General features: G+C 39.5%; 1 protein-coding gene across 1 annotated transcript in view; it reads right to left on the bottom strand.

Annotated features, from left to right (window-relative positions):
* The window catches only part of LOC114143237 (neural-cadherin), a 316,981-nt gene that overhangs the window by 74,532 nt on the left and 217,823 nt on the right, over positions 1-24,626 (bottom strand). Inside the window, exons 27-29 of the mRNA XM_028015094.1 lie at positions 19,997-20,211; positions 7,970-8,097; positions 1,251-1,378 (exon numbers count right to left, since the gene is read on the bottom strand). Coding sequence (XP_027870895.1) covers positions 1,251-1,378; positions 7,970-8,097; positions 19,997-20,211 — 471 coding nt within the window. The remainder of the gene's footprint in view (positions 1-1,250; positions 1,379-7,969; positions 8,098-19,996; positions 20,212-24,626) is intronic.

Here is a 24,626-nt window from a genome sequence, read left to right as displayed (position 1 = left end):
TTTTGTTGCTGACGCAGTAAGTCTTTACTCTTCTCAACAGTAAGAACTTCAGGAAAATTTAACAATTCAGAAATCCCTGATCTGCGAAGCTGAGAAAGACCCCAATAATTGTAGGTAAATCACTTGCTGCTGGCAGTTCTAAATGATTAAACCATTTCCAACTAGCTAGGAGTTCATCATTCTGCACAGAGAGACATTCAGCTCAGTTGTCAGTGTTATCAGCAGTAAGTAAACAAGAAGAAGATTAACATTCATGTACTTCATTAGCAAGCTTAGTAAGGCGCAATCAAATGTTGCATTATGGAGAAAGTACTTGGCTAATCATTAGCAACCAAGCAGGAAATGCTCCACCATCATGTATCCTACCATGTACAAAAAACACCCAAAAACTGGTCAGCATCTATACTTTTGTACACTATTTTGCCTACAGTGTCATTTATGACACAGTAGAGTAAATCATGTGGTGTGAATTCAGGCAAAGTTGATGATTTGATCAAATCAACAAACACATAAGGAGAGAGAAGAAATGGGTTGGTTTCTAATCTAGCTATTTCCAAATTTTGTAAATACAACTGTCTATGAGCCCCAACTAGCTGTGCTACTTCCACAGACAATACGCTCAACTTGAAAAAGTAAAAACCATTACTGGCAAAATCACCTTAGGAAAACAATTGTATTTGCTCTATTCAATACTCCTGTCCCTCACTTCTGACGTTTGTCATGGTGTCTCTATGTGATAAGGGTCAGTAAAATAAAGCTAACGTTAAATGTACCATTAGCAAGGTGTCCAACAGCAGGAGCTCAACCCAAGTTGGGTCAGAGCAGGCCAACATGAATGAATTAAAATAGACATGATGACATGTTGTGTCATCATGTCCCAGTTAAAGTTGGGACAGCAACCCAACTGACAATTATGGCAGAATTTTGAGAACTGTGCGTAAATAATTTCCCACTAAAACCTTCACTAAAACCTTCACTAAAACCCACAGTAAATAAGATGGAGATGGAACACAAACTCATGTAACGTACTTAGCTATTCACAAACCTCTTCATTCTGGTTTAGTATTGGGTGAATAAACAATAAGCAGTGACACATTGCAGTATTGAGCATTGTCATATGCCTGATGTTATATGTACCTATTGTTTTGACCTTTTGATGATTCTCGAATGCGTCTCTGAATGTAAAACATTAGATTCCAGAGTGCTTCTAAATGCTCCTCCGCTTGGAAAATGAGACATGTATTCTGTACCTGTCAGTGTTGGGTGTAACACCCGTCACTTCACAGGAGGAGTGGTCCTCAGTGGTCAACCAGCTGCCCAGACCCTCCATTTCCATCACTGCCGCTCCTGAACATCGGTCCAGGGTGAAACGTACTTCCTGGGGAGGAAACAAATCAGGGTTACATTCGTGGGAAACAATCACATCAAAAGCAAACAAAACCTGTTTTTCTCTGCATCTTAATGAATGGAATTACAGTTGCTTTCTTGTGGCCTATTAGTATTACTATCATCATGGGAGCAGTGACCCACTTGTTTCTGCACTGCTTACTTCAAGGCTACCTGCTGGGTCTTATGCTAGTCGTAACACAGCAGACACAACTGCTCGTCATCCACAAGTAAATCTGTGTTGTTCTAAAATATACAGATCAATGGTTAAAATACCATTTATTGTTGTTGTAATAACTTACTGAGCATCTTATTAAATGATGACGGTACGTAAGGTAGTTCTACAATGTATTGACTCAATGAAAGCTGAATGCAGTTCCATAAAATGCTTATTTTGAATTATTATCATTTCCTTCCATCACACAAAATCCTATGAAAATCTCATCGAATTTGTAGTAGAATGTGAAAAAGTTCAAGGGGTATCAGTGGATCACTGGCACGGCTCACCAAAGCGATTCGATTGTTTGGAAGCATTTTTTACAGTTTGTTGCCACATTTTCCTCCCATACTAAAGCGCAGTGGTGGTAAAATAATAGCACTCAGGGCTTTGGCTGCTGAAATCTGCCGAAAACAGCCGTGCCCTCGCTGCTTCTGATCTCAAGCTGTCAAATCTCCAGCCTGGATAAGCTTCTGCTGACTATCCAGGACAAGTGAATAGATTCATATTTGATTTCACATAACCGCCATGCAGATTAGTCCCAGTTGCAGCAACAATAGAGTCTCAAAGCCGTTTAGCCTTCACACTGTTCGGAGTATTGCTGTCCTTTGGAGCTAAATATTTTGTGTAAACACACATATTGATGTGAGGCTGACCTGAAGTATTTATTTTTATAAATAAATAAAAAAATATCAGTTCAAAAGATGCACTGAAACCTGTAAGTTAGGAAGAATAAAGATATGTTTTTTAAATTAGTAATGGATGCAAATTTAATACCTATATTAATGGTTGACTCAGAAATCTATTTATCAGGCCGGTGGTTGGTTTTCTTTCTCTCCTTCATTTCCACTGAATCTACCATGAAAAAAAACTTTATTTAGGTGGATTTTAGGCAGGTAGTACTTTTGTTTTTACCTTGAATCCTAGGACTGGAACTTGGATAATTTGAGGGTGGTAAGTATTTTAGATTCTTAAGTTAATTCATTTGTTTAGGACAGTGCACATTAATCAGCCTTATCACAATTCATGATATTGTAAATATTCAGGAATTAGCACAATAAATACATTTCATCCTTTGTCCTAAGACAAGTAAGCACACAAAAAAACAAACACCTCACTATACAACTCACAGGACAGAACACAGTACACATAGTTCTATTAAAAGAATAAACAAAAGAAATTATTTACACATAAATTAATCAACCAATAGAAACAGCACAAAAACTGGTTACAAGAAATTATGAATGGATCTATAACTGGTTTGCTTGAGTTTCCTTTTAAAAATTGGCTGTCACTGCAGTTTTGTAAAATTATGAAATGAGATGACAATGAAATCAGTCATTTCCATTCATTCACACATTCATACGCTGATGGTGGCTCTGCCAGGCTGCCATTTCACGCCATCGGCCCTTCTCACCAACACCAGCAGGAAAAGGTGGGTGAAGTGTCTTGCCCAAAGACACAACAACAGAGGTGGATTTAGTGGGAATCAAACCAGCAACCCACCAATGCAGACAAAAAAAAACAAGAAACTACCTCATTCTAGTGCCATTATATCAAAAAATGAGTTTTTGAAAATTGTTTCCAATGAGCAAATTTATTTTTGAAATTTCAAAATGCTCAATTTTAAGGTTAAAAGAAAAGCAGCTATTGGCTTAGCTGGACTGTGAGGTGGAGCGATTAAAGCCTTTCCTCTGCCTGCATCCCCCAGAAAGCTGTGCAGTTCTGAATTGGAGTTCAGTGAAATGATCACCGTACTATTGGACACATTTTCTATTGATACTGATTCCGTTTTTCTCACGATTAATATTTTTATTGCCCTGCCCTAGTGAGACATTTATTTTCTCTCTCTCTCACACATGCAGTAACTCTCCTCAACAAGCTGGAGACTACGATACATGAGTAGCTAGTAGGGTGGCTCTCTTAGTGCCAGCAGATCTGGTTAGTTTACGTAACCAGATCTGTAGAGCCCAAGTTAGATTAAAGGTTTGGAGAACAAAAGTTCAGAGGGATAAAGTTTCATAGACACATAATGGAGCCCTGCCTCTTGTTAGTCCTCCTGTCTGTACTGAACTGCAAACCTCTATAAGGCGAGGTGAGGATGCTAGGATGAAAGGAGGCAGACATGAGTCCAGTCCATCTGCTTCCTATGCTTAAACTAACACAGAAAAGCTCAAAGTTGTCAGGCTGTGTTATATCAAAGCATCCAAAAATACAATATCCAAAAGTCTTGTTGATATGTCAGAGGGAGGAATAAAACTCTGAATCCTTGGAGGTGAAAAGCTTCAGGCAGTTCTCAGTCAAATAAAGATGAGCCTAATTTAGTTAATTTGTTTCACTTTAAATTGTCAAAGGAGGCTGTTGTAACCATCCATCTCACTTTTACAGCAATTATCTGCCTTTGTGCCGTACAGTTCAGACAGCTTCATAACAGTAAATCACTCCCATCTACCTTGTTTGGATGGAAATAATTAGGCTTGCAAGAAGCAAAATTATTATGTGAAATAGTCATATGTAGGTAATGTAACTGTAATGGTGCCCTAAAAGCATTTCTTTTCCCTTTTCTTTAGTTCTTCAAATTACCTACCTAAGCATAGGAAGATTGTCAAGAAAATCCGAGCCCATCCCACTTCCCCATGCTGGAGATTTTAGTTTAACAGTAATAATAAATAAAGTTATCTTTAAAATGAATCACTCAAGTGACATCAGGGCCCAACAGTAGACTTAAGTGTCAATAAAGTTAGTTTAACAGTAATAATAAATAAAGTTATCTTTAAAATGAATCACTCAAGTGACATCAAGGCCCAACATTAGACTTAAGTGTCAATAAAGTTAGTTTAACAGTAATAATAAATAAAGTTATCTTTAAAATGAATCACTCAAGTGACATCAGGGCCCAACAGTAGACTTAAGTGTCAATAAAGTTAGTTTAACAGTAATAATAAATAAAGTTATCTTTAAAATGAATCACTCAAGTGACATCAAGGCCCAACATTAGACTTAAGTGTCAATAAAATAAATCTAGTTGTGTGTGTTGTTTTTGTCTCATGCAAACTTTGCTTTAATTCTACTTTTTTCTATCTAATCATAAGAAATCATAGTCAGTCAGAGAGATTCATGAAACAGGAAAAGCAGGTTTCCTGGAAAAAGAGGAAGTTTCCAGCCTGCAGATTTATAAAAATAGCTGAGACTATTCCTTAGTTTAAAGTATGAAAGTTTTAAAGAATGAAATCTAAACATTATTAGTAATTGGATAAGATTCAAAGTAAAATACTTATATTAATATTGGTTTACTTGTAATAATACTTACACTTATATTTGTGAGAACACCTACAAGAAAAACAAGTAACTGTAACTTTAGTAGTAAATAATTAGAATCATGTATTATTCTTGGTTTCTTTTCAGAAAAACATCTGTAATAACTCACATTAAGATCATAATAAGAGTAACTAATAAGTTATGGTTATAAAATCATAAATGAATGATAGATCAGAGAAGCTGAAGAAAATAAATGTGATATAAGTTATGGTTATAAAATTATAAATGAATGCTAAATCAGAGAAGCTAAAGAAAATAAATGTGATATAAATGTGATTTTGACATTGAACTTGAAATGGTGTAAAAGGTTGTAAAACTGCAATTAAACATCACTGATATGTTGGAGGTAGATGGTAGGTGAAAGGTGACAGGAAGGGAAAAAGGGGAACTAACAGGAGAGCAGAGATGATCAGCACCTTATATGGAAACAGGAGGTTGAGCAGCCCTGAGACATTGGCACAGACATTATGACATGATGTCTCTTAAGACAGTGACGGATATGAGATCATCTGTCTAAGCAGACAGATGAACCCTATATAAGGTGGGTGCAAAAGAGGAACCGTTCGTTGGATCCTCCGGGCAGCTTCGAGCCAAGATCGAGATGGACAAAGAACTCTGCAGCTGAAGAAGAGCCGGGGCCACGGAGCCGGAGACTGTCCTCCTCATGGAGACCAACCCGTCTGGCCCACAATCTGTGGCTTCGAATCGCACTTCTCTCATCGGCTGGGTTCTGACCCCAAAGACAAAGATGAAGACAAAGACAAGGAAGAAGAACTGGTGCCTTTTTTCCTGCCAGCACCAAGTCCTGTGTGACCTCAGCATCCATGCGGAGAGGAGGCTCATCAGACCTGCGGAGATCCTGGCCTTCGCCGATCAACATCTTCCTCCTGCTGCCACACCTTCTTCGTCGTCGTGCCAGGTCTGGAGTTCGAGACGCCAAACTCCGTCCGTCTCTCTCAAAGGTTCCCTTTTTTAGTACTCAGTATCAGCAGTAGGGAAAGATAGACTAGATGACTGATTTTACTTATTTGATTATTTCTGCTACTGAATTAAGCTGTACTGACCCTTGCAAAAATGCCTTACTAATAAAATATTTAGCATAAAGAAAATCTAAAAGATGTTGTGGACATTCAGTTAATGAGTCACCTTAAAGTTCTTTGATGGTTGTAAAATAGCTGTGATGTTTGATTCTGGAGAGGAAAAAGTGGAAAATGTTTTTAGGTTGCTGGTAGCCCATATTTAAAACAACATCCTTGGGACTCGCCCGAGTTACTAAAACCTACCTGGTTCAATAACAAATGCAAGTTGTAAAATAGAGAACGAGCGACCGTTAACAGGTGTGCTCTGTGAAACTAGTTGGCTGTAGGCTGCTCAGTCTGGCTAATTCACAGGGGGAAGAAGGGTGGGACACCTGGATGTAGGCCGTCAGATAACCAGGCGAATCGTTTCTCGAAACCAGCTTAAACAGAGTTTACTTCAGTTCTGGACAGGGTAAATCCCAGCAGATTTAGGAAACTCAACGTACCCGTTAGACGGAGAGCTGGTAGCACATCTCCCCTCTCAGAAGAGGAAGTACGAGAGTGAGAGAGTAGAGACAGAAAGGAGGGGGGGGTGTTGCGCAACAACACTCAGATTGGCTCAACAGGAACCATCAGAATTTATTATATTTTTTAAGGACAGAATAAAATTAGAATAACAACAAAATAATAAAACTTTACTCATAAATATCTAGACTTAGACTACGAAAGACACTGAGATAGCACAACTCAGAACATATAGATTGTCTTTAACAAGCGGTATCAAAGCTGCATTACTGTTGTCATAGTTAACTTTTTGTTGATTCGGTTTTTGCTTTTAAAGAAGTTTCACATTATGATTTCATTTGATAAGAGAGAAATAATCTGTCCAGTCCCACTTAGCTTGAGTTGAAAATACAATAATCTCCTCATGAAATCATAAACTACCTCCATTTTTTGAGGCAATTTAACTGATTCCTTGAGTCTACAAGTGAGGGAATAATAAGACCTGGGTGTAAAATGTTACAACAATACCTATCTTATCATAATGTGGCTGAAAGTGCTCAAAAAAGCTAATTACGCCCCAATCTAAAGAAAATGAAGAACAGATGAGAAACTAATTACTTTGCATCTATCAGTCTGGAATGGGTTATAAAGATATTGGTACAGGTGTGTACCATTAATCACAAATGGAAGAAAAATGAAAGAGCGGTGAGCCTTCCCAGATGTGACCAGTCTACCAAAAATACTACAGATGTGCATTTACATCCAGGAGGTCATAACAGAACCCAGAATAACTGCCACAGCACTGCAGACTGGTCAGAAAACCTCTCAGGTGTTTTCACACCTGGTAGTCCAGTACAATCTGTTCAGCCGGGGACTAAAACATCAATATTTGTGAAAGCTGGTGTGGTTCTCTTTCACACTGCACTGTGTCAAACTAACCAAACTAATTGAAAAAACTGTTCCCCTCCTCACCTGTGATGGCGCTGCACCAACAACCACTGAAGGGAACAACATGTAAATGTCAGAAGACGAGTGCAAGCCTTCTCCCTTGACTGAATAAAATCATTATTGAAGATGAGCTGTCTTTTTACATTTGTATGATTTAAACATCTGTTTTAGCAAAGATGTAAGTGTGACATCAAGCAAAAACAGAAGAAAACTGTAATCTGGCATGTACATTTTCATAACACTGCATGTTCCAGATGGATTAAGCTTTAAATGACTCTTTAAGCATCTTCAGTAAGCAAAGAAACACTCTCAACATTCAACATCCCATCATAAATACACAATTACAAAAGTCAAACACTGAGGGCTGAACGGACTGGGCATCAGGCTACTCACATGGACGGAATTTTAAGTGTTATCCATCCCATATTAAATGGATAAAACATAAACATTGCATACAGGAATATTTCTTTAAGATCTGTTTGGTGGAACATCTGCAGCCGTACAGCACAGAGTGCAGCTAACACCTGCAGGTAATATGCTAAACAACTGCCAGCCTGTGTTAAATGAAGTGTCTCACCTTGCTGTTGCTACGGACGTCCAGCCGATGCCAGCGCCTGTCTGCCACATTGATGTTCCCTGGCAGCTGTAGCACAAGCGTGCCAGAGCCATGGTTGATTTTCAAGGTTGGGGTCCCGTCTATTAGCTCTGGATGGAGAAAGAAAGAAGAAGAGTGGGAGAAGAAGAGTGTGAGACCTGCTGTATGACCACTTTAAGGTTTCCTGCCATCTTCATCTGAAACGCATGGCAACGAACCGCATGAGGCATTCATGTATTAAAAACGCCACAAAGCAGGCTAAACTGTATATATTTGCTCAATGAAGATTATTTTCCAAAAGCAGGTTGGGATGTGTTTTTTTTCCCCCTTCATAACAGTCAACAAACATCACACAAAAGTTATTGCATTCTATTTTCTGACTTACTCAAATGGGAAATTAAAAGTTAATGAACTGGTTAAGATAGCTGGTGTGCTTTGCACCTTATGTAAATAACTATAAGAACGCATTTGTACCAACCCACATTGACAATCCATCATTATGAAGACTGAACTCCAAAAGTTCAAGTGGGAAACGACAATTACCCCAAAGCATCTTGAAATGTTGTGTTTAAGGCCATTATTTATGCAGAGCATTTTGCCCTGGGTTGGTGGAACAAAGTCGCAATGTGCCAGGCAAAAACAAGCAAACAAAAAAAACACTGTCATCCTCTACCAGGGAATATTTCAGATGATGTTGCCAGGAGTTATACATTTAGCATTGTTTTTATATGTTGTACACATATTATCACATTTCTGGCACAACTTCAGTATCGTTATAGATAAAAAGATCGAGAAGATACTTTTAGAGTAAAGGTATTGGAGACATATTATGAATAACCTTGGTAGATATGCAAACATCTGTACAGGTGTTGGAGGTTCTGGTGTTAATTACCTTTTTATTAGCTACCATCTCCACATCTAACAAACAGGATGCAATAGTGCACTCCCCCCCCCCCCCCCCCCCCCCCCCCCCCTTAAGAACCACTAAAGAAAAGGACTCAAAAGTCTCTAAAGAAGATGCTGAGTGCAGCTTCCTTCTTCATGAAAGGTAAACATAAATGTAGCCATGTCAGATTTTAGCAGTTGGAGGATTTCTCTACTCTTTGGCAAAGACCACGAGCCATTTCTCTTGCTCCCGCTAGACTCATTTGCTTCAGTTATATTTACTGAAAATGCCCTGCACTAGTTCGCTTCCACATTTTGGAGTGTTTTCCTATGTGTTTGACATTAACATTTGATTTCAAACCGCACCAGAGTTCACTTCAACGAAGCAGAGACCAAGGTTTTTTAGGACCAGAGTTTGCTGGATTTTTTTTTTTTTTATCAACGTCAGAGTTCGATAATGCATTCCCACCTCCCCAAACAAACTAAACTTTCTCCACAAACAAACTAGAATTTGATTGAAGGGAACTAAACAGGGCTGGTGTGATCTGTAGCACTCAGATACCTCAACAATAGTACCTTTCTGTTGCTCCTGCTTTGAGAATTGACGGTGGATGAATTACTATCAACTCAACGCCAGTTATGAGCAATCGAGGGAAATCCCAGGGTGGGATAACTGTCCACCAGAATTATTGGCATTAACTCTTCCTCGCAGGAAGTTCTGAAATGAGAACTAAGTGTAAAACCTGGTAATTCTACTGACGTTTCTGGAGAGAATATGTCTGGAATTATGTCTCATGCCAATGCTGAAGCACGTCCTGCTTTTCAATTAAAAATATTATCCTGTCACAGTGTGAGTCCAGCAGTTCATTGTTTCTAATTTTCCCCATGGCTAGCCTGAAGCTATACTCACACAGGTCCAATGCCAAAATCAGGGATTCACTTTGCACCTAAAGCATTTGCTACTGGGTGTCAATTTAAAAAAAAAGAAGAATAAACCAAATCCCTTTTGGCTCTCTTACAGTTCCAGCTAAAAATATGTTGGTTTCAGTCTAGATTAAAAAAGCTCCATAATGACTTTTGCTAATTCAGACATTCTAACTCATTCGGACTGAATGCACCGGTGAGTTGAAGCTGGACGTCACAGGAGTCGGCCAATGCTCTAATCTCTTGTTGCTGCTTAAACGTCTCTGCACTTTGGGCTTCAGCTGAAGACCCCGACTCTCCATCGTCTCACTGCGTCGGCTCTGGGCGATCGTCAATGTCGCCGGTTGTGTTACAACCTGTCTTGTTTAAATGTACAGTAACATATTTTGGCTTCAATGAGCTTTAATTTCTGTTAAAACAAAATAGAAAACGGGCTTTAACAAGTTTTGTATTTTATTACACAGGAAAGTTTCTTGTTTTAACAAGATACTTTGACACTATTCCTGAAATTATTTCCCCAGCTCTGACATATATAACACTTAAGCTAATTAACACTTCCTTTTTGAACTAATCTTGAAGAAATTACAAAAAACTGCTATGATATCTCACCACAGCCTTTAAAATGTAAAATAGATAAAAATGTTTCCTACTTGGCCAAATGGATTTGAGAATATCGCTAAAATTACAACAGTTTGAAAATTACAATGGAAGTTCATCTTCTGTTTTGTTCCATAATCTACCTCAGTGCTATAAATATTTAGTATTTATTCACTTGTTACATTTAATTGACATATGCTGTAATGTAAATGATTAATTAAGCTACATCCTATTCAAATAGCCAAAAAAAAAAGAATAAACCACCTAAACTAAATATTTCTAACATGACAAAAGCCACATTGTAAAACTATGACAATGTAATAGGGCCGTTATAGATCGAGAGAAAAGAAAGGAGTAAATTTCCACCCAAACATTTGGATATTTTTAGATTACTCTTGGAGATTTCTGACTTTCAAAAGTTAAAAACTTTTGACTTTTAAAACTCCAAAAGTTGAACATTTTCAACAAATTAAACAAATAAATCTTCAAGTTTTTCTACAAAATTTCTGAGATTGATCTCAAATTTTCTGTGGTTTTTCTAGTCAATATTTTGACTTTTCAAACTCGGAAATTTCTTTGTTATTTCCACAAAATGTCTGAGATTAATCTCAAAATTTCTGAGATTTCTCTTGCAGATTTTTGACTTTTGGAACTCATCAATATCCTTGTTTCATCTAGAAAATTTGAGATCTCAAAATATTTCAGCCTAAAACTACTCTTCTTATTTTCTATCTACAATGGCCCTAATATGCTGTCGTATAGAACTCTTGTCACTAGGTGGAATTAAAGATTCTTTTTTCCATCCATCCATCCATCCATTTTCTGTTCACCCTTGTCCCTAATGGGGTCGGGAGGGTTGCTGGTGCCTATCTCCAGCTACGTTCCAGGCGGGAGGCGGGGTACACCCTGGACAGGTTGCCAGTCTGTCGCAGGGCAACACAGAGACATACAGGACAAACAACCATTCACACACAACACACACCCCTAGGGAGAATTTAGATAGACCAATTAACCTAACAGTCATGTTTTTGGACTGTGGGAGGAAGCCGGAGTACCCGGAGAGAACCCACGCATGCACATGTTAGATTCTTTTTTAACAAACTTATTGTATAAGTTCGATTGGGTCTGTAATGTGAATCATTTTTGTGAGGAGAAATGGGTATGGCTTTTAAAAAAGAAAGGTTAGCTTGACAACCGATTGGTTGGTCAAGCTAAGCACGTCCATCCATCCATCCATCCATTTTCTGTTCACCCTTGTCCCTAATGGGGTCGGGAGGGTTGCTGGTGCCCATCTCCAGCTACGTTCCGGGCGAGAGGCGGGGTTCACCCTGGACAGGTCGCCAGCCTGTCACAGAGCTAAGCACGTTGTTTTCATAATAATGTGATAATTTTCAAGGGAACTAATGATGAATTTCAGCTGTCCCAAAGAAGAATGCTGAGGAGATTCAAATCAGAAATGAGAGAGAGCCACAGGCTGCTGTAAGAGCCAAACGGAAGACAGGAGAAAAATAAGAAGAAGAATGGATAAAAGGTGCAGCAACAACCTGTGGACAAGGTGACAGAAGAGGAGAGAGAGGACCGATTTAGAGGAAGCATGAGTTAGCACTAAATTTGGGAAAAGGTCAATTGGTGATAAGAAGCAGGCACCTGAGAGGCGAAAAAAAACTGAGAGATGGACTAAAACAGACAGAGCAGTTCAAGCAGAGGAGCTGTTGGAGCAGAGCTGGGAGTACAAACATATTCCCCACTACAGGAAGAAGAAGCCAGATTTTTTCATGGACTGCTGAGCTACTGTGTGTTGTTGGCTAACGATCGACACAGTTTAACAAGTGCTTCATTCGCTAAATCAGGCCTTTATGTGCAGCGATTCATCAGTATTCAGTTCCACCTCAAATGACTGCAGTTGTCACAGCATTAAGGAAACACAACACCTGGGAGCAGGTGGTAATTTGTAGCAACAAAGCCATTTCTAGGTAAGGTAAAGCTTTTCTTTACCGAAACATTCACAACATTTCTGAAAGAAAACTAGCAGGAAAACATATACAAGGGGAAAAAGTCACCTATTGGTCTGGTAACAGTCTAAATAAACCAGATTTATTCAAATTAACCTTGGTAAGTAGATACCGGTTTATTATTTCATTCTGAGCAAATCGTGTGCTAACTAGAGAAGTTTCAGTTTCAGAAAGAGGAGGAGTTTTTAAAGAGACAGAGGCCCAATTTCAAGGCATTGAATTACAAAGTAAAATTTATTTTAAGTTATGTTTGATATACAGTACAGCATTTTTTAACTAAACTAAAAGTTACTTCATTGTGCTACAAAATGACACCATGTGACTGGAAAACACATAACACTGCCCCTTTAAATATTTCTCTGTTATTTACTGGATTAAAACAAACACTGATCAGCCAATCAGCAACAAGTACTTCCGGAACTTTTTTTTTTTCCTCTCATCTTTTTTTCAGCCAAATGGGAAAATAGCATCTGCTGCAACTCACGTTTAAAGTCTGTTGCAATAATAATAATAATTAAACATTCTTGTGTTTTCCAGCAAATAGGAATTCAAGCTGTGAACGCGCCTCAGAGAGACTAACAAAGAGTGACAGGCAAGACAAGAAGAAGCAAAATGTAAAGCTCTACTGGGTGTGGACCAGAAGGTCTACGTAAGATGGGAAGCCTTTTAAATAATCTGGGAGAAACAAGGTTAGCACAAGACTGGGCCTCTTTACCGCTCCTCATACGTAATGCATTACCTCCTACTTCAACCAAAGGCAAGAAGCAGAGAGAGGACGAGAAGGAGGACAGAGGAGAAACGTTTGCTTTGTCTACAAGGCTAGTTGGAGTTCCTGCAGAGATGGGGGCAGGGAGGCTCTTAAATATAAAAAAACTTTTTTCCACTTCTGCGGATCTGGAGCTACACAGACGTCAAACTGAGAGCATATGGGCTGCATAAACAGCATTACAAATCACACTGCTCTGCACTCCCCACCTCCGTTCCCGTGACAGAAGCAAACATCAGTCTCACAGAGGCTGGAGCCCGCAGAAGTCAGTCTGTGTACAAATCAGCAGGTGAAACAGCAAGTTTAGAGCACAGAGCGCCTTGTATAAATGGTGTGTCAGACAGCTAGCCAGCCCTGCAGTCAATGCATATTGGATCTCTGCATCCACCACTTCCTCTTTTATAGCTAGTCTGGAGTCAGGCTATGGGAGCTGCTGTATGACAGCTTGGTGCAAACCGAGCAGAATGCAAAAGTGAATCTGTTTGTGTGCAAGACGTTTTCATCTTTTTTTCCCCAGGCATGGTCTCAATTTGTCCCTCCATCTTCTGTTTCAGCAGCGGTGCCATGTGAACCAGCAAACAGCTGCATTAGGTAAGAATAATACATTCCTGCTGGGCCAGGGGAAATTCCTATCTGACATCCTGTCTGCGCCTGATTGAAAAGGCCCAATGTAATTAAGCGAATTTCATTTGTCTTGTTAATTTGCGTATTGATTGGAAACGCGCTGGGCTCTGGCTGCCGGGTATTGCATGCACGTGTCGACGAGTGAAGCCCGCTGCTCCCAGTCATGTTCGCCTTTTATTGCTGATAAGAACCGGCACAAATCACCACGACGACAAACAATCTCCCAGCAAAGGTAAGAGAACAGGTTATATGAGCAGCTTAATGAAGCTGCCCGACCTCATGAGAAGAAGCAAAACAAAAAAAAAGATCCACACAGAATGAAGGCAGATATTAATATGTAGTTTAACAAATTAGAAGTAATTTTATTATTTTAGATATCACTTGAATTATATAGGTAGGTCAATGTTAACGTCCCAGTTGCTGTGTCTGAAGTCGGGTGCGTTGACCATTTGTGGCTATTTGAATGGTTTTGTTCAAGGTCAGAATTAGCAGCTGATGGGCACTTTCTAAAAAATATAGATCTATGAGAGGAACATTTTTAAAACAAATTATACACAATACACAAAGTGGTTTAACGGAAACAAAAATAAGCATACTTTTAATAAGGCAAATTAGTAATACCTTTTTAATGTTTAGTATTTGTAATGATTAATTTGTCTGCTTTTTACAAAATGCCATGTTTAGTTCGTTGTTGAGTAGATAACAATTCTTAGTGTAGGTAAAAAAAGAGACTTGATTTCCATATATTTGAAAAATAAGATTTGAGCACCACTATCAAAGACATCACAGTTAAAAATAAAATTATTTACAGCATAGCTCATTTAAAATTGATATTTTTATCTTCATTCCACGAAGAAGTTTGTTTCTGAAGTAAATTTCAATTTGGAAGCTTAGCACCTTCACCAAATCCAGCTTCAAGCAAACAAGGTGCGTCCATGGAGAAAACTGCTTGTGTAGGTTTCTCTGCCACGGTTCCAAAACTACCAAATCTGCAGTAGTTGTGGTAGTTGTGGAACCAAAACTACTACCAAAGGTAGTTTTGGTTCCAAAGCCATTCCAAAAGCCATTGCTTCTTCCATCAGAAGAATAAATGGCAGGCTTTGACCCCCAACAATCAGACTGGCAGAAAGACACTAGAAAGGAATGAAAGACAGTTCTGATGTGATTTGATTTAATTCTCTATTTTATGTTTTCTTACTTAGAGTTGGAAAATACTTCAATTAAATTCCAGACTGTTCTAGCTTGTGAGTGAACCCTGCGATATGCTATATGTCCAATCCTCATCTCTTCCTATTTCCTGTATCATTTTATATCTTACGTTTGTAATGTTTCAAAAAAATATGTGAAAAAGGCCTCAGTCACTGCCGGGTGTGTAAAGAAATCCTGATTCAATAAAAAGCATAAAAACTGAAGGGGGATATTATTTATTTTCCAGACACATAGTGTCAGTCCATATGTTGATCACATAACTATGTTACCTTCAGTTGTTATGAAAATAACAACTGAAGCTTGAAAAAGTTGATGTTACATAATCCTTAATAATCAATAATACTTTTGTCAATGTACACTATATTCTGACTAACAGATAAGCTAAACAGTTTGTGAGGTATTATCCAAAGACAAAGAGTTATGTTTTGAAACCTAACTCTTTGCCACTCTAGGCTAGAATGTTGTTGGAACAAGTGGCATGACTTCAACTTTATTATTCTTTTTCTGTGTTGCTACTCCCATGAATAAAATATGTGTTCACCATTGGTCAATAAAAAAATTAATCCTTCATGAAGTGCGGTAAATCTGGATCTCTAGATGTGGAAACTGTTTTGACCACCTTAAATCTGAAACACATTTATGCTAATCTAAGGCCTTATGTTTTTCTGAAAGTATGCTGATTTTAAATTCAATATCTCCCAGAGGTCAGCCGAGGATATTTTTTTTTGGTACCGTTTTGGCCTCTACATACACACACATTACGCTCTGTTCAATCCATGTAATATCCTGTTTTCCAAGTGCCTAAAGACTGGAAACAGCACACTGCTGTGTTGACAGTGTTTCTATGCGAAAACCTTCCACCTTCTCTGGCATGCACAGCAGGGCCGGCTTGGCGCAGCTGCCCTTCGGCAGGAAAACAGGGTTGGTTGAGTGGGTGGCTTTGGAAGAGCTACAGCTCTGCAGCATAGTGCATGTAAGTATTATTTGTACTGAAGAAAAAGCCAATGAGGAATGTGAACAGGACAAACCGGATCCCTTCCAACCTGTAGAAATACGAGCCCAGATAGCAACGAAAAAATCTGCAGGTACATTTTTGTAATACACAACAGATATAAAGGTCAGTCATTTTTCTTTTATTTTCTGACATTTGCCAGTTTTAAGTGGAGTAGCATTATGTTTTTTGCAGGCACATAGTGCCATTTAATAGCTCAATCAGGTAACTATGTTACCTTCAGTTGTCAGAATGTGTCTTAGAAGAAATTTAACTTTGTAATTTAACACCTTGAAATTGAGCCTCTGTCTCTTTAAAACTCCTGCTTTTTCTGAAACCCCACTTCCAAGAAGTCATCACGATATGGCTCCTTTATTAACCCTTTAACAACATTTTTACTGGCGTTGCACTGAGAAGTAGCTAAAATAAAGAGCTCAGCAGATGTGCAGTTCCACTGGGTGTTTGCTAATTGCTTCTGGCTAGTCTGAAGGAGCTGAGTGAGGGAGTCGCAGTGGAGGGCTGATCTGTAAGGTTGAAGCTTGGAAACTGCATCTCTGACGAGGAGCTCAGCCTCAAAGGAGTTGCTGGATCCATTTTGTACAATGAATGGTTTCCATGGAGATTAAAAGATTTTGTGTACAGGCATGAAAGTATCAAGGGAACACTCAGGGTTATCATGTTTATGATACGGGAATAACATTATAACATGATGTAAAGCTCAAAAAAGTTGATTTTAAATAATCTTGCTCCTTTAATACATAAAGCACGTCCCTTCCTTCTTTCTATTCCCAAGCTGTTTTCTGTACTGCGACTTCCTATTTTGTCTGAACTTACCTCGAATGTCAAGTCCTGCTGGCTGGGAGAGAGCAACATTTTTGGTAACACTCCAAGTTGATTTTCCTTCCTGAACAACTTTTTGATTCACTTTCAGTATTTCAGCTGCCAGATCCCTTGTTTTGCCTTTGTCTCCTGCTAGCAGGTGCCTCAGCGCGAACAGATCTGGAAGCACTCTGTTTTAACTGCAGTTATTTCCTTCCACAAAGTTAAACAATTGACTGAAACTACTCCAAGAGGTATGATTCCATCATATTCTAGCCATGGGTTGTATCACATTAAAGTGAGAATAAAACATTTAGAACTCCATTCACAATATATTTGACAACTTTGCTGAATACAAGCTATGTTAAGTTTCTAAGACCCCAAAGAAGCTTTATTTGAGCCAGGCATGATTCCCACATTTAGAATTTAAGAAAACTAAAGGTTTGTTGATAATCTTTGCAAAAAGGTCGGCTAAAAGCACAAAAGTATAAGCTGAGGTTGCCTGGGATCCATGGGTGACTGCCTCTGGAGGTTTTCAGGATACATCCTCCTGAAATGGGATTCCAGGGAAGACCCAGAATTTCCTCAAAAAGCAACAATGGCCATTAAGACAAAAACATGACAGTTAGGGTGTTTTCACACTTGATAGTCAGGTAAACTTGGTTCGATTATGGAGCAAAATTGCAACATTTGTTTCATTTTCAGTTGATATGGTTCACTTTCACACTGCATCTTGTCAAACAATCCAAACTATTGAAAAACTTGTTCACTACCCTGCCTTTGGGGGCGCTGCATCAAGAACCACTGAAGGAAACAACATAAAAACCTCTGAAGAAGACACTGACCGCAACTTCCTTCTTCACAAAATGCAAACTAAAACGGAGTGGCATCGGATTTTAGCGGTAGTAGGATTTGCAACTTTAAATAAGAACATGATAAAGGAGATTATTCAGAGCAGTAAATCTTTCTGTACATTCCAAAGATGATTAAAAACACTTTTATACCGTCTATAATTCTGTAGCATGAGCCTCTAACACAGGCTGGGCTCCCTGATGGGTTTGTTACATGCACCAGGTCAACCTTGAAACAAGTTAATTAGAGCTCTAAATATATACAGCCTGACTAATTACACGCTGCACATGGATCGCACTAACGACTCAACTAACCTAATCCTAAGTCTTTACGACCCAATAAACCCCAAAACACCCTCTGCAACAAAACAACGAGAGCAAAATGAAATCATTCAGGAATTACACAGCAAACCTGCCGGTAACATGCACCCAAACATCCAGACACACACACAACACACACGCACACAGACACAACACACCCGCCTCTCCCTACGGACCTCCCCTCCCACACTTATTACTTTGGCAGTGATAGAACAACAGCATCTCTCCCAGGAGAGCAGACCGGTGCAAGGAACAGAATAGCAAGAGATATGAGGAGGTGTTAGTCTATCAGATTAAAACACTAAATATACCAAGATCTACAACACTTCCTGCTCTCGTTTTATCTGTCTATAAATCCTGCTCTCTATTAAACCGGCTTTGTTCTCTTAAAACATTGTGAACACAGCTGCAGTGAGAAAAGAGAGGTCTGTCGTTTTAACTCCAAACGTCACCAGGGTTTCCCCCAGAAAACCTGCTAAGCCTGGTGGCCGGGGCACCGAGGCGGTCCACCGTGTTTTTGTATTAAAAAATGTTAAGTAGACAGGAAAGGTAAAAATATTACTGGATAATTATATGTAAAGGGAAAACATCACCAGTGAAATGCTATTTAAATCCACAACTAGTCTAGAACAGCTAATAAAAAAATACAATTAAAATGAATATCAATTATTTGCACTTCTGTTTAATCCAAATTTAGTCAGCAGCTGCATAAGGTCCCCCATAGACCACAGATACATAAATGTAACATTTGTTTATTGAGATTGTTGATGCTGCTGAATTTGATTTAATGGTTTCAGCATAAATAAATTAGACACCTTCTCTGGCAATTAGACACATAGACAAAACTAAATTTCCACAACCTTTTTCTCATCTGTAGCGCCTCATTTTGGAGAATGAAGAACAGTGATAACATCAGTGAGAAACTCCCCACCAGTCATCTTTGCTCGCCTCTTGGAGTTCAACTTGACAGGAAGTTCTTTTCTACCGAAACTTTCTGCTTCCCCTCATCAAGTCTACATATGTAACAGTATATAGGTTGAGGTGTCCTTTTGTAGCTGCCAACTTGTTCTATTCTCTTCAGCCTCGCATCGGGGTGCAGTCACTCCAGACAATGGTACAGACAATCCGCCATAAATCTTTGTGAAATATCTGGTTCAACACATTATCTAGGCGAGGGAAGTATGATAAAATATGGGCATGTGAGTTTTCCTTCATGCAGCTGTGTAATAGCACTCAATCCTGAGTTCGGGCCCATTTTAGGGAGATGTTATGCTTTCAGGGCTCCTATGCATTTTTCATGTAAATCTTTTTTTTCCGAACTCAACTTTTAAGATATGTTAGTTCTGTATGTTAATTTTCAAATATACAAAATACAGCATTATCACTGCATGTCTGTACTCCTGGAAAGAAGGAAGGAGGAAACAATGGAAGGAACCATGTGTTCGTAGTTCAGCAGCCATATAAAAACACACCAGTACATGATGGTGGTCTAGCAGACCAACAGACGTTCAACCGTTTCAGTGAACTGGATTGTACATTTGTTTCCCTGCAACTCAGTCAGACTTTCATTGCATTCACAGAACAACTCTGCATTAAACTTAACTCCCTAAAGATAAAGAATTGAGCTGGAGAAAGATAGTTTTCCCAAATGTGCAGAACAAGGAATACACCTCAACCTAATCCATCCGTTTTTCCGAAGTACTCACCAAACATCTCAGTTATTCACTGCCCTTACATTACCATAAACTCTAGATTTGATGTGACAGAAGCATACAGCCTCATCATATTGTCAGGTCTTGCAAAGTGGGAGGCTGAAGTTAAGTAAGCAGCGATTTAAGAACCGTCACTGGCTCCTTCTAAAGTGAGAAATGTCACCTTTCCCTTACATTTGGCAGACTTTCTGGTCTAATTTTATTCAGAGTGCAGCTACCTTCCACTGCAATGTTATACAAATAAAAAGGTTGAAAGCATTTCCTCTCTTTATTGAGCCAAAGTGTCTCTGCATCATACCTATGGCCATGAAGTCCTCGTGGTCCCAGGCTTGCAGCTGTGCCAGTGGGCCGCTGTACAGCAGCAGTCCATCAGCCACGTCTGTGATAAACTCCAGCGACACATGGCTCTCAAAACAAGGCATCATAGGAGGAAACCAAGCATAGCCATTGCCATGGAAACTGTGCTTGTTCTGCTGGCATTCAGGTCCCTCGAACTGAGCAGGGCACTGGCACCTTGGGAAGAAGGAAAAATCAAAAAGAAGAAATTATATGAATTAGTAAACGCAATAAATGTGTAATTTGGCTTTTAATGGCATTTCCAGAGAAGTCGGTTATGTAACTTAAAAAGCACAATCTCCCTCACTGTTTCTGGATCCCATTTTTGTCTAATATTTTTACATGATTCTGGCGGCGTGTTGAACCCCTGACTCTCTGTAAGTTCACAGTTGCATCCGCCTCTCAGGCGACGCTCCCCTTCCGACGATCACTCACACTCCGTATGTTCCACAGATGCAGATGTTCTCATTAGTGGCAAAGCCGCAGGGGGGGAAATCACTGGATCACCAGGAAACTCTTCTTGCACTATTTTCAGACGTTCAAGGTCTCATTTACACAGCTTTCCTGTCAAAATGCTCCTCTTACCTTTTCTCTGTGGAAACACCGCGTGCTTGTTTCAGTCTACGCTCTCTGGGTTTCAATCTGCTCCGTAACCCTTTCTGACTCGGTTGGGTTTTGTGATTGGAAAAAAGCAAAAATAACCCAACATAGGGTAAAATATGTTGCTTGTGTGAACAGTTTTAAGCCAGTGATCGTCAAACAGCCATGTCCAATCACAGAAATCCTGTTACTTGTAAACAGCACACGACCCCATGCCGGAATGCTGTGTAACCCGGACCCTAAAGCGTTATTAACTGGAGCGCCAACAGAGCACTCTCTCCCAGCACCGAGAAGAGCGTGACACCGATGAGAGGACGTGCCGCTGCGCGCTCAGAATCACAGCTGACCCCACATCCTGAACCCTGTTCGCTAACAGCTGAACTCCTGGAACGGCGAGTTGGTGCAGGGGAATAATTAGCTGCTTGCACCGGTGGGCGCCGAGCGAAGCTAATGAGTAGATATAAGTACGACTGAAGCTGGAAAAGGAACCAGTTATAAAAGAGGTGAGCGGTAATTAGCTGCGGTGTCAGACGCTGTTGTTCAGATGTAGAGTTGTCTTAAAAAGTACAGCAGGGCTAGAATGAAGACATTACATATTATATTACACTGTATGATGTGCTTGTGTTGGTCTCCATGGACTAAAGGGTCCAAACTTCTGTTAGCCATGCTAATTATTTAACACCAAATGTTTATATGTATTTATCACAGGTAATATTCAATAAATCAGAATATGCATTCTGACAAGGCTTGTATGGAATAAGCAGATATTAAATATATTTGTCATTATACCCACATTTCTGTATTGAAAATGGTTTTATTTATTAGTCTGATGTCATATTCTAATCATAAATATATCTATTACGATATGGTCAGACTTGGTCTGACCAAATCTATAAAATTATGAGTGTGAGAGGTTTGCTAGTCTGGAGTATACAGGTGTATAGAAACAAAATGTTGTTAAGGAAACAGATCAGAGCCATGTGATGTTGTTGCTTCAGTAGTGAATAACTGCATGTAAGATGATAAATTGCAACATGTTTTTTTTTGTCTACAACAATAAAATAATTTCATCCTGCTTTTCTCACTTCCAGTCGCTACACAGCGGCGCACACTGCCGCTCTGAACGCTGTCTCAGCCACAAGTGGTTGTTTTGATTAAACATTTTTTTCACAAGCCTGATTTTTTGGTGCCTCCACACCCAAACTCCCAGGCCACTTAGTGCTCTGTGTGCATTACGAGTGGCGGCACTGCCTCCTTCACACGCCGTTCAGAGACCAAAAGCACTTTTTCAAATGGACTATTCCGCTCTTAATAAAGAGATTTTTCAGGCTGAAACTTCTTCTCCAGTTTGTCAGTATGCCGTTGCACTCACGCACACCCTCGCACACACACCCCGTCTCATTGGTGTTTTCTAGACAGCTCATTTCTCACCCAAATCCTCTTTTATTTCTATTCTCAGTTTTCTGTCTGGTTTCTTCAGACATGAATGAGGAGAAATTCAGAGCACAAACACAAAGCTGCCCATGATTTTAGGGGCATATTACACAGACTATCACTAACATGACTATTCAACATAATAAAATATACCCTTAACATAATAAAACATAATATAATAATATAATAAAATATACCCTTTTTCAGTGATTCATAGCATGTGTTTATGTGGGTAATGTCATTGTCAGCTACACATTTTAACCTCTTTGTTTTGATCTTTAGTAAGCAGTTGTGTTATGCAGCAGGATAATAACCCCACCCTAAAACAGAAGTAACATTAGCAGTAACACCACCGCAGCCTGAGTCTCAGTTTTGGCCTTTCTGCGTACATTTTAATGACATGATGAATGTTAAAACTCCTTGATGTCTAACATGTCTTTCAGACTACGTAGGGACAACAACTGGCTAACGACGTCCATGAATGTCCGTTGTTTGAACTGAAATATCTTCAGTGAAGTGTAATCGAGACCCAAGGAAAAGCCCACATGCTTGTATTTCCATTTTTGTAATGTCACGCTAATTCTCTGTGCTCAATCGGAGACGGCTTTTGGTTCAAACCTTCCAATCCTCTTACGGAAGCTTTGTTTTGCTACTTTCGTTGTCAGCTGGAAATTGGGCCGGGGTGCCGTAATCCCAGTCCTCCCCCTTTAACTGTCTTGCTCCTGAAATCTCATTATTAATCCCAGTGCATCGATTATCTACATGTTCTCCTCTCAATCGTGACTCGTGATCTGTTTGTATGTGTTGGGGGGCTGGGGTCGTATCGGGAAGCCTGTGAAGCAGAAAACTATCCTGCAGCACTTTTATCTTTTTATTAATTCTTATCTCTTTGTTATTTCGTGCCACCTCACTTCTCCTCTCTGGCACTATGTTTTTTTTTTTTATACCTTTTATCTTCACTCCCATTTTGCTCCCTATCGTATATTGTCATCTGTTTTTTGTCGTCTTACTCCACAAAAACATTTTCCATCTTTCTTCGTCTCACCTCATGTTGCTCTTTTTTCTCAATATCCACAAACTTTATTTTCGTTTCTCCCTACCTTTCTGTTATCCTCCCGCTGACACACCTTCCTGGCCTTACATTTCTCTTTATTTCTTCCTCTCTCCCACATTCTAATTGAAGTTTTTCAGTTTCTAATATCCCACATTTGATCTAGTCTCCTCTCAGAGATCCCACAGCGGATGTTTCGGGTCTCAGGTATTCTGGAGTTATTGGAAATATGACAACCATACAGCAGCTGTGACCCTGGCCTGGCTTTCTCACCTATTTCACCTTCTTCTCACCCTGACATCTGTTTGATTCATACAACATAAAGCCATATGTCCCACATTTCTATTTAAAGAACCGCTGTTAACATGAACTTGCTTTACCAACAACTGCAAAAGCAGCTTAAAATCTTATTTGTTTTATTTTTGGGGGGTTGTATTTCCCTAACTTTAACCTCGGATTCACTGGCAATGAAATATGATACTAGAAGAGAACAATAGGTCAGAGGACAAAATGTTTCACCACAGGATGTATGTGGGAACAAACAGAACACCTTTGTACTGGTTGCAGTACACATCATTGACATGTCGCCAGGTTGCCTAATCTCTTCTGCACAGTGACATATTAATCAGAAGAAGACATGTTCTTTACATACAAGATCAGAAAAACTGTGTATTTTCTTTTTTAGTGTATGAACCTCCAGATAAAGCTTTGCTCACTCTCTGGCCACTCAGAGTGTATAAAAGTTTAGTTCTGCTACTAAATGAAACACAATGCAAGCAGCTGAAATGAGTTTCCTCTTAGAGACGTAGTGAGGTGGTTGACTGTTTGGGAGAAACTTCTCTGTCAAAACGGAGCCATCTCGACGAAATCTTCAGTAGAGGTGTTTATGTCATGTCCTATACTGTGATGTGACATCTCCCTCTGTCTCACTGAAGAGATTATATCAGTTATCAGATGAGCTCTAGGAGCTACGCGGGGAGAAGGTTGTCTGGGGATATCTGCTAAAGCTGTTGGCACAGCAACCAGGATAAAACAGTATACGACCAACAGACAGGCAGCTTGATGGATGGATGGCAGGATATTCTCTCAGCATAAGACTATAGTGTTGGAGCAGTAATGTGCAATCAATGATTTATAGCTACGCACTTCCTGCGCACCACTGCCCTTGCGGATAGCCACTTAAGCCCCCAAATAAATTACATTTGTGACACTTTTGAAACGTTTGAATGAAATCCGTGTTATGCAATCTGCAACCTTCATGTAAATACACTGAGGTTTGTGCACAACCTTTGGGGATCAGTAGTTTCAGCACCTTGAAATGAGCTTAGTCTTCAGCTTGGTTTGGTTGGGTCAACTAGCAACTGCTGCAGCACAGATGCGGATATATTGATCACATGAAAGCTCATACTGTACTTCTTAAAAAACAAAAAATAAATAAATGTCCAACCCTACAGCCCCTCACACAGGAAATGAGAGTAGGCCAATCTCTACTCAGTTTGTGTTGCAA

Source organism: Xiphophorus couchianus, chromosome 4 (genome assembly GCF_001444195.1).
Source record: "Xiphophorus couchianus chromosome 4, X_couchianus-1.0, whole genome shotgun sequence".
In the NCBI taxonomy this organism is placed as follows: domain Eukaryota; kingdom Metazoa; phylum Chordata; class Actinopteri; order Cyprinodontiformes; family Poeciliidae; genus Xiphophorus; species Xiphophorus couchianus.
This window is presented reverse-complemented; position numbering and strand designations above follow the sequence as displayed.